General features: G+C 45.6%; 1 protein-coding gene across 4 annotated transcripts in view; it reads right to left on the bottom strand.

Annotated features, from left to right (window-relative positions):
- Nucleotides 1–312: 312 nt before the first annotated feature.
- NLN (neurolysin) overlaps nucleotides 313–10,297 on the bottom strand; it is a 94,135-nt gene continuing 84,150 nt past the window's right edge. For all 4 annotated transcript variants that reach the window (XM_077286329.1, XM_077286306.1, XM_077286314.1 and 1 more), the window contains exons 12-13: nucleotides 2,702–2,838; nucleotides 313–1,323 (exon numbers count right to left, since the gene is read on the bottom strand). In XM_077286329.1, coding sequence (XP_077142444.1) covers nucleotides 1,192–1,323; nucleotides 2,702–2,838 — 269 coding nt within the window. In that variant the 3' untranslated portion in view covers nucleotides 313–1,191. The remainder of the gene's footprint in view (nucleotides 1,324–2,701; nucleotides 2,839–10,297) is intronic.

The following is a 10,297-nucleotide window of genomic DNA, read 5'->3' as shown; positions in this document are numbered from 1 at the left end:
CCTGCAAGTAAACAGCTTTATGTTGGTGCGTGACCACTGTACTGAGGGTTTGGCACCTGAGAAAAAATGAACTTTATTCCTCCTGGGAGCCGCCGGCTTTCAGTCATACAGACATGCCGATGCAGCTACAGTCATTGCTCATAGCACTGTGAGCGGCAGCTGTAAGCACGTCCCAGCACTTTGATGCGACTACTGGCTCTAATGTATTGCTGAGCTGGCTGTCAGTCAAACTGCAGGGACGTGCTTACAGCCGCCGCTCACAGTGCTGCGAGCAATGAGTGCAGCCGCGCCGGTATGTCTGTATGACTGAAAGCCGGCGGCTTGTGGGAGGAATAAAGTTCATTTTCTCCAGGTAGCCAGTTTATCTTGCTCAAAGTGGTAAAAGGTCCTTTGTAAAGGAAGTCTGAAATCAAGCTTATCACCCGCTTTCCTGCTGAAATTCCCAGCACTTAACTCAACTGTGTGAGGAACCCTGGCAGCAACTGCTCAATTTCCCTGCAGCGTCACCAATGTACAAATTAAGCACTACACAGTCCGTTCAATACATAAACTAGTATAAATTCTATACAAGCATATAAGGCTACCAATCAGCCTCTGTAGTAAAAAGGATCTGCCGGAGTTGTGGGACTGGCGGAGACAGCTCATGTAGGGTCCATGCTTGAGTGCCTTACTTTGGTTGTGCGCCGAGAAGACACCAGATGCTAGGTACCTCCATTCTAGTAATCGGTGAGGGTCCCAGAAGTGGCCCCCGTGATCAGACATTTATCACCCATGTTATATTATCATAAACCTTACACAACTCCCTCATACGCCACACATACGTGAGAGTACGCACATGCACATTATAAAATCAGGCTACAACTTTTTAACAGTCTATTATTGAAATGTCTCTTATTTTTTACCTCAAAAGCTTAACGACAAGCAAAATAAAAAGTCCAGCTGTCGAGTCATTTCTACCTGCTGGACTGTAAGACACACAGTGGGGGCAGTGAAGTTTTGTAGAAAACGTAAACCTGATTGTTCTACCTTTCATCTACAAACCACAGATGATGTAGAAATTGACCACTTCATGTGCCCAGAGACACATTTGGCAAAACATTGCAAAACACCTTACTGTATGATTTGGCACGTCGTCAAAACTGTTCATTTTCAAAAGGTCTATTAGAAAACACAGTGAGGAAAAATATTATTCTAAGGGCTCAGTCCTTTACGCAAGAGAAACGCTTTTTGGTTTGGCTCACGACCTAAGAACCTTCGCAGTAAATCCATGCCGTCTATGGAACCTCCGGGTTTTAGGATAAGGTTTCTGTATTTCAATCCAACCTAGAGGAGAAAAAGAAAACCATATAATACATTCGGGAGGACAGGGCAAGCACAGGTGAGAATGGAGGGGGGGAAAGGTGGCAGAGATTAATTGGTCTACAGGAGATCTCCGAATGGCCTTAATGACACTTTCCTCTTCCTATAACACATCGCTCTGATAAAGAAAAACCTACCGTACATAGTGATCTAAAGCAAAATGGGTGAAAGGGAACCTGACAGCTGGTTCATGCAACCCAAACCCCAGGCAGCCTGAAGTTATTATGGACGTGTTTAACTCTGAAAAGCTGCAGCATTTTAAAGAAAACTTTTACAAGCTGGCCAAAGCCAAGATGACAGGTCACCCTATACACACACACACATAGGGAAAGACCTGTCAGTAAAGGAGAGAGGAGGTGCTACATAAATGCCGCATTCACACATCCAAGTATCACACTCCGAGAGCGGACTGGACATGGATCTCTTGACCAAAGATTCACAGCGTCAAACACACAGTATAGAAGGCTGTCAAGTTTGGGTCAGGAGACCATAGGACAATCAGATCATGGACTGTGACACACGGATGAGTGAATGCCGCCTAAGGCTGATGGTGGGAGGTCATCCATCAATTAAGTCCAACTTGACAGGAGGATTGCCAAAATGCTTTTTTAGCCACTGAAAAAGAATTGTGGTGCTGGGCTGATCTTTAGAACCAAGGAGATTATATAGTAATCAGTTGATCGGTTGATTAGGTGCAGCCCCCTGCAGGGAAAATGTAGAACAACATGACGGGTATTCAAATTATGTGTGGCCATGTAGTGCAGGAAGTTTTGTTTTCTCTCCTTGCTGACGTATCCATCCACATTCCCTAATAGAACATATATGGAGGGTTTGACTTAGTTCCTTAAAAAGGAGTCCATCTGCACAAAATGACTGTTCATACCAAGCAAAGGTGCACCTATGGTCCAAGCAGATCAGTGCACCTTCCCACCTACTCGATTTGTATTAACCTCCACCAACAGACGGAAAACAAGTAGGTGGAAAGGTTCGCTGAACTGTTTGGCATCGAGCGCCTGTGCTTGGTTTGATCAGTCATTTAGTGCTGACAGACTACGCTTAATGCCAACCCCTTTTCTTTTCCATACGCATGGTTTTTCCGTAGGAATAAACACATGAATTTTGGAATCTACAAGATAAAAAAAAAAAAAATTATACAGAAATTGTTCCTTCTCCCTTTATATAGTTTTTTTTTTATGTATCTTGCCTAGATCCAATTGTCAAAGGATTTGTAGTCTCACTTTGATTTTGTTGAAGACAACTCAAGTGCAATGTCAGTGAAGAAACCGTCTATTAAAGGACAAGGACTCTTTCTCCTTGCTTTAAAGAAAGTAATAGGACTTACCTCTGGGTTCATTATCCCGTGCTGCTTAAAGCAACTATAAAAGATATCCATGGAGAAGACCTCACTCCACAAGTAGCCGTAATACTGGCCATCATATCCCCCGGCCAAGTGACCAAAAGTAGCTGGCATGTTGGTACCTAAATTACAGAGACTCCAAAAATCAGATCAAGTGAATATACAAGCAGACCCCTTCTCCTCTGCTACGTGGTGGGAGATTGAGTAGCTACATAGTGTGAGGGGATTTCTATTTAAAACATTCAGTTTTATTGATTACTAAATGGAGGCGGTAACGTCACAATGGGGGCAGGCTTTGCAGCGTTGAGAATCTCTCCCCACCATGTGTTCACCCACCTATCCACTCTCTCTTTCCCCATGTGCTGACTTCTCAGAGGATACATTTTGTGAGGTAAAATATTGGTTAAAAACAGTCAGTGAAATATTTTACCTGACAAAATGTATCCTCTGCGATCTCCTGCTGTAATGTCAGTATTGTCTTTCGCTTCCTCCCCTGCCCAGGAGCTGTGGTATGCTCCGTACACGGTCAGACAGAAAATTTTTAAAATTAACTTTCATTCGTGGGAAAACCCCTTTAATGTGACCGGCTTCCTCTGCCTGTAGACGCGTCGCGCATCTGCCGCCAGGATCAGCTGAATTATTCACTGCGCCAAATTTGCGCAGGTGCAGTAAATCACACCGCCGCCATCTTTGTGCAGACAGATAGTGGTGGTCACATTAAAACTGCGCATGCACTCCTCCTGTGCAAAGAAGGCGGCAGTCAGTGAATCATTCAGCTGATCAAGGCGGCGGCGTGTTCGCGACGCTGTTCTGCTGGCGGTACCGCGCAAGAGGCTGCGCACGGCGTATACAGTGTGTGTGTGTGTGTGTGTGTGTGTGTGTGTGTGTGTGTGTGTGTGTGTGTGTGTGTGTGTGTGTGTGTGTGTGTGTGTGTCGGTGTTCCGCTTATGGTACCCCGCAAGAGGCTGGTACCGCCAGCAGTTTCCATATTGAGACACCCATCACTTGGGTGTCCCAATATGGAGGTCGGTGAACTTCCGCCGCTTGGAATTCTGGGGTCCGGACACATCTGGACGGAACAGGATGTGAAGACATTAGAAGGTAAGTTAGTTTAAAGGCGTTGTCCATCTTTGGGACAATGTTTTTTTTTTTATTTAAATGCATGTAATTAAGGCTAAAAATTATATTTGCAATTGGAATTCATTAAAAATTTGGCACCGTTTGCCTTCTAAAGTCACTATTATACCATCTATTGTTGGCTGCAGAATTAGATAACAGGGTCGTTCAGATCATTTATCCTATGTGTTGGCGACACGATCTTGTGGCACTCGTATGTATATGTATATATATATGTCATGTGTATGTATGTGTATATATACACTGCTCAAAAAAATAAAGGGAACACAAACAACCGAATATAACTCCAAGTAAATCAAACTTCTGTGAAATCAAACTGTCCACTTAGGAAGCAACACTGACAATCAATTTCACATGCTGTTGTGCAACTGGAATAGACAACAGATTGAAATTATTGGCAATTATCAAGACACACTCAATAAAGGGGTGGTTCTGCAGGTGGGGACCACAGACCACATCTCAGTACCAATGCTTTCTGGCTGATGTTTTGGTCACTTTTGAATGTTGGTTGTGCTTTCACACTCGTGGCAGCATGAGACGGACTCTACAAACCACACAAGTGGCTCAGGTAGTGCAGCTCATCCAGGATGGCACATCAATGCGAGCTGTGGCAAGGTGGTTTGCTGTGTCTGTCTGCTTAGAGTCCAGAGGCTGGAGGCGCTACCAGGAGACATGCCAGTACACCAAAAGACGTGGAGGGGGCCGTAGGAGGGCAACAACCCAGCTGCAGGACCGCTACCTCAGCCTCTGTGCAAGGAGAAACAGAAGCACTGCCAGAGCCCTGCAAAATTACCTCGAGCAGGCCACAAATGTGCATGTGTCTGCACAAACGGTTAGAAACCAACTCCATGAGGCTGGTCTGAGTGCCCGACGTCCACAGATGGCGGTTGTGCTCACAGCCCAACACCGTGCAGGACGCTTGGCTTTTGCCACAGAACACCAGGATTGGCAAATTTGCCACTGGAGCCCTGTGCTCTTCACGGATGAGAGCAGGTTCACACTGAGCACGTGACAGGACAGAGTTTGGAGACGCCATGGAGAGTGATCTGCTGCCTGCAACATCCTTCCGCATGACCAGTTTGGCAGTGGGTCAGTAATGGTGTGGGGTGGCATTTCTTTGGAGGGCCGCACAGCCCTCCATGTGCTCACCAGAGGTAGCCTGACTGCCATTAGGTACCGAGATGAGGTCCTCAGACCCCTTGTGAGACCATATGCTGGTGCGGTTGGCCCTGCATTCCTCCTAATGCAGGCCAATGGCAGACTTCTTGTGGCTAGAGTGTGTCAACAGTTCCAGCAAGAAGAAGGGATTGAAGCTATGGACTGCCCGCCCGTTCCCCAGACCTGAATCTGATTGAACACATCTGGGACATCATGTCTCGCACCATCCACCAACGACACGTTGCACCACAGACTGTCCAGGAGTTGGCGGATGCTTTAGTCCAGGCCTGGGAGGAGATCCCTCAGGAGACGATCAGTCACCTCATCAGGAGCATGCCCAGGTGTTGTAGGGAGGTCATACAGGCACATGGAGGCCACACACACTACTGAGCATCATTTCCTTGTCTTGAAGCATTTCCACTGAACTTGGATCAGCCTGTAACTTCATTTTCCACTTTGATTTTGAGCATCATTCGAACTCCAGACATCCGTGGGATATTAGTTGTGATTTACGTTGATCATTTTTATTTTTTATTGTTCTCAACACATTCCACTATGTAATGAATAAAGATTTATAACTGGAATATTTCATGCAGTGATATCTAGGATGTGGGATTTTAGTGTTTCTTTTACTTTTTGAGCAGTGTGTATGTATGAGAATATATATATATATACATATATATATATATACACATATATATATACATATATATACATATATATATACACACACACACACATATTATTTATATATATATATATATATATATATATATATATATATATATATATATAAAATCTCCTGTTCTTGTTAGTGCTGCCTTCCTCAATGGACAGCTCGTAGCTACTGGTGAAGGAGCATGTGACCAGACCTGTCCTTCTGCCTCCTCTAATAGAAAAGCAGCTTTCTCCTGTGAGGTTTTCTTTTGGAGGAGATGGACAGGTCTGGTCATGTGCTCATCCATCAGCAGCCATTGTATGGACTGGAGGCTACAGGGGGCAAACAGTGACACACTGTTATTGAATCTTAAATTGTAAAAATTATTTTTAGCCCCAACTGCATGCATTTAGGTAAGGAAAAAAAAATTATGTCCACCCCTTTAACCGTTCCAGACATTGGTTGGCATATGACTCTGGAAGGTGTTTCATCAGAGTCTGCTGTTACATGGACATTGTGTAACTGCAGGAGAGAGGAGGAGCCGCTGTCAGGAACAGCCAGACTCCCTTCCCCAAAGAGAAAGCAGATCTGGTATATTGTAACAGTATGCCTGAGCACTAAATACACAAAGCTAAATGTGCACAGTTTATACCAAAGCCAGAAGTATCATGGTGGATTCTAACTCAGCCAAAGTGATCTCATGATCGACGAGAACTGTTGAGACTGCTGTGACTTGGAAGTGTGGAAAATTCTGATATATTTGCTCTTTGGAACTATGGCCTATAAGTCAGCCACAGTGGCAGGGTAGGAGAAAACACAATGCAAAGTAATGGGGCACTATATGTTACAAAAAAAACCCCTGAAAAAAATACACTTTTCCCTTATTTATTTTGTATATCTAAGAGTATACATATCCTGTACAGATTTGCCGGTTGTTAACCTGCAGCATACTACGGCTAGCAGAGACATGGATGACGTTATACCAAATCTCACCCACGTACTAATGAAAAAATCTGTAGCGGAAACTGGTCTACGATGTTGACATTACATTTGCACGTTAATTCATGATGAGTGTATTTCCTGTGGATTTTACTCCATTACAAATCTGCATCAAAATCCATGACAAATCAAAATTTAACACATGCTGATCTTCTACTGGATATTGATGCAGATTAGCACTAAATCCACATCAAATCTGCAATGGAAAATTTTCATTGAACAATTAGTACATGTGAATATTGTCATGTCGGACGCTGTTCACACTAGGGCGTCCGACAGACAGCCGTAATTCCACTTACGTCCACTACACACTCAGTGGCGTTGGCTAGATTTTATCCAGCTTGCTCGGGGTTAATCTAGCTGGTAATCAGGTTGGAGGCTGGGTCACGCCCACGGCCTTGAAATAGTCGCTCTGGACTTTGGGCGTCGCCAATTATAGCTTGTGCTTTGTGCCTAGTGATTCCGGTCTGGAGTGGTGGTCTTGTTGTAGGAATATCGTATCTGGTGGTGTATTATCCTTTGTCATATTTCTCCTTCCTATATTTGTATTTGTTTTGCCCTGTGCACATTATAGTGTATTCCTGTGTGTCTGCGGCGTGGTGCGTTTTTCAGTTTTCCCTGTCTGTGCTTTCTGTGGGGGTTGGTGTGTGGTCTCTTCACTGGGTGGCGGGTGGTGGTCTCAGCTTAGGGCTGAAACAGGAGACAGGGTCAGGCCTGGCGGCACAGACATGCACACCTTTAGTGTAACTTCTGGGAAAGGGACAGACAGGGTTTCCCTAGCCTAAGGGAAATCGCAGGGGCCCGGGTAACCAGCCTTAGTCTACCCAGTACTCCCGTGACATTATAATCGGCCCCAAAGAAAAAAATATATATATATATTTTTTTTGTATGTCATGGATCTCATGACTTCCATAAACCGCCAGTTGAGGGCGCTGTTCTTACAGGTCACTGAATTGAAGGGTGCAGTTCAGCAACAGGGTCTTGTGGTATCTAATGTGCAAGTGGAAACTGCAGGTAGAGTTGCAGAGCCAAGAATCCCTTTACCTGAGAGGTTTGCTGGGGAACGCAGTAAATTTGTTGTTTTCCGTGAAGCTTGCAAATTGTAATTTCGTATGCGCCCGCTTTCCTCAGGTAATGAGGCTCAGCGTGTGGGCTTGGTTTTGTCATTACTGAATGGAGACCCCCAAGCATGGGCGTTTTCATTACCTTCTGATTCAGCTGCATTTAACTCAGTAGAGAGTTTTTTTTCAGCTCTTGGACTCATTTATGATGATCCTGACAGATTGGCTCTAGCAGAATCTAAAATACGCGCTCTGCCAGGGGGAGCGAATGGCGGAGGATTACTGTTCTGAATTTTGCCGCTGGGCGGTGGACACACCATGGAATGACCCGGCGCTGCGGAGTCAGTTTGTACATGGGGTTTCGAGAAGGGTTAAACAAGCCCTTTTGATGTATGAGACTCCTGCTTCTCTAGAGTCTGCCATGAGTCTTGTTGTCCGCATTGATCGCCGTTTGCGTCAGGGGGCGTTGTAGGTGCACGTGAGGTTGCTGCAGGTGAGCCCACGGAGTCTATGCAAATCGCAGGGGTGTCGCGTCATCAAGCCCCCTCGCTCAGGAAGCAGGGACTCTGTTTTTGCTGTGGTAAAATGGGGCATTATGTAAATGCTTGTCCTCTGTTTTCTAAAAAAAAAGCGCAACGGCGGAAAACTTCTAACCTCAGAGGGTGTGGAGGAGGCCAATCTGAGCTTATGCATATCCTCCATGGTGGTCTCTCAATGTAGGCTCCCTGCCAGAGTTAGGGTCGCTGGCAGAGAGCTGCCAATCACTGTTTTTGTGGATAGTGGTTCGGCCACTAATCTCATTGATGAGGAGTTTGCGCGCACGGCCGGGTTCACGGTCGAAAAATTGCCTCATCCTATCCGGGTGGTCACCATCAATGCTACCCCTCTCCCACAGGGGGAGATTACTGCGTTTGTGGCTGAGGTTAAACTTCACATTGGGGTCCTACATTCTGAGCAGGTTACATGTAGGATGCTCAGTAATCTTCCTGCACAAATGGTTCTGGGTTTTCCATGGTTATCTATGCACAACCCGGTTATTGACTGGAAAACTCAGGACATAATTCAGTGGAGCGGATTTTGCCAGGAGAATTGCCTGGCCACATGTGTGTCCGCTGTGACTCCATTCCTGAGTCACTGCTTGATTTTGCAGATGTGTTCTCAGAGAAGGGTTGCTCAGAATTGCCACCACATCGCCCCTATGACTGTACTATTAGGTTTAAACCAGGGGCTAAATTGCCGAAAGCAAGGATGTTCAACATCTCTGGTCCTGAGAGGCAAGCTTTAAAAGATTACAATGCTGAGAGTCTGAGCAAAGGGCACATCAGGCCTTCGTCCTCGACGGTGGCAGCGGGGTTCTTCTTCATTAAAAAGAAAGATGGCGGACTACGCCCGTATCTGGATTTCAGGGAGTTAAACCAGATTACGGTTCGTGATCCATACCCTATGCCACTGATACCGGATTTGTTCAACCAGGTGGCTGGTGCTAAGTGGTTTTCCAAGCTTGACCTCAGGGGGGCGTACAACCTCATAAGAGTCCGTCAAGGTGATGAGTGGAAGACGGCTTTTAATACCCCTGAGGGTAATTTTGAAAATTTGGTGTTGCCATTTGGGTTGACAAACGCGCCTGCAGTTTTTCAACATTTCATAAATGATGGATTCTCGCATGTTCTGGGGAAATTCGTTATTGTGTACCTAGATGACATTCTCATTTATTCATGCGACCGTGATTCTCATTTAGAGCATGTGAGGCAGGTGTTACAGCTTCTCAGGGAAAACAAGCTCTATGCAAAACTTGAGAAATGTGTATTTTCGGTTCAGGAGTTGCCTTTCTTGGGTTATATTGTGTCTGCTTCAGGGTTTAAAATGGTGCAAGCGGTGCTGCATTGGGAACGGCCCGATAACCTAAAAGCACTCCAGCGGTTCCTTGGGTTTTCCAACTATTATAGAAAGTTTATCAAAGATTTTTCTACCATTGCTAAACCGCTTACTGACATGACAAAAAAGGGTACCAATTTCTCTGCCTGGCCTCAGGCTGCTGTGCGTGCATTTGAATTTCTGAAGAACAGTTTTGCTTCGGCCCCCATTCTGGTGCAACCGGACGTATCAAAGCCTTTTACCATGGAAGTCAATGCGTCTGAGGTTGGAGTGGGGGCGGTGCTGTCACAAGGCTCATCCTTGGGCGAGTTGCGTCCTTGCGCCTACTTTTCCAAGAAGCTGTCGTCTGCCGAACGTAATTACGATATCGGCAACAGGGAGTTGTTGGCTATCAAGTTGGCTTTTGGGGAATGGCGACACTTTTTGGAGGGGTCGGTCCATCAGGTTACAGTTATCACCGACCATAAAAATCAGCTGTATTTGGAGTCAGCCAAGCGTCTGTCCCCCAGGCAGGCTCGCTGGGCATTGTTTTTCACACGGTACAACTTTTTTGTTACGTACCGACCTGGGTCTAAGAACACTAAGGCAGATGCTTTATCCAGGTGTTTTCCGGGGGAGAACCTCGGGAAGATCCGGTACCCATCCTCCAAAAGGGTGTAGTGGTCTCGGCTCTCAAAACCGAGGTTGAGGCTG

This window comes from Ranitomeya variabilis, chromosome 1 (assembly GCF_051348905.1).
Source record: "Ranitomeya variabilis isolate aRanVar5 chromosome 1, aRanVar5.hap1, whole genome shotgun sequence".
NCBI classification, from domain to species: domain Eukaryota; kingdom Metazoa; phylum Chordata; class Amphibia; order Anura; family Dendrobatidae; genus Ranitomeya; species Ranitomeya variabilis.
This window is presented reverse-complemented; position numbering and strand designations above follow the sequence as displayed.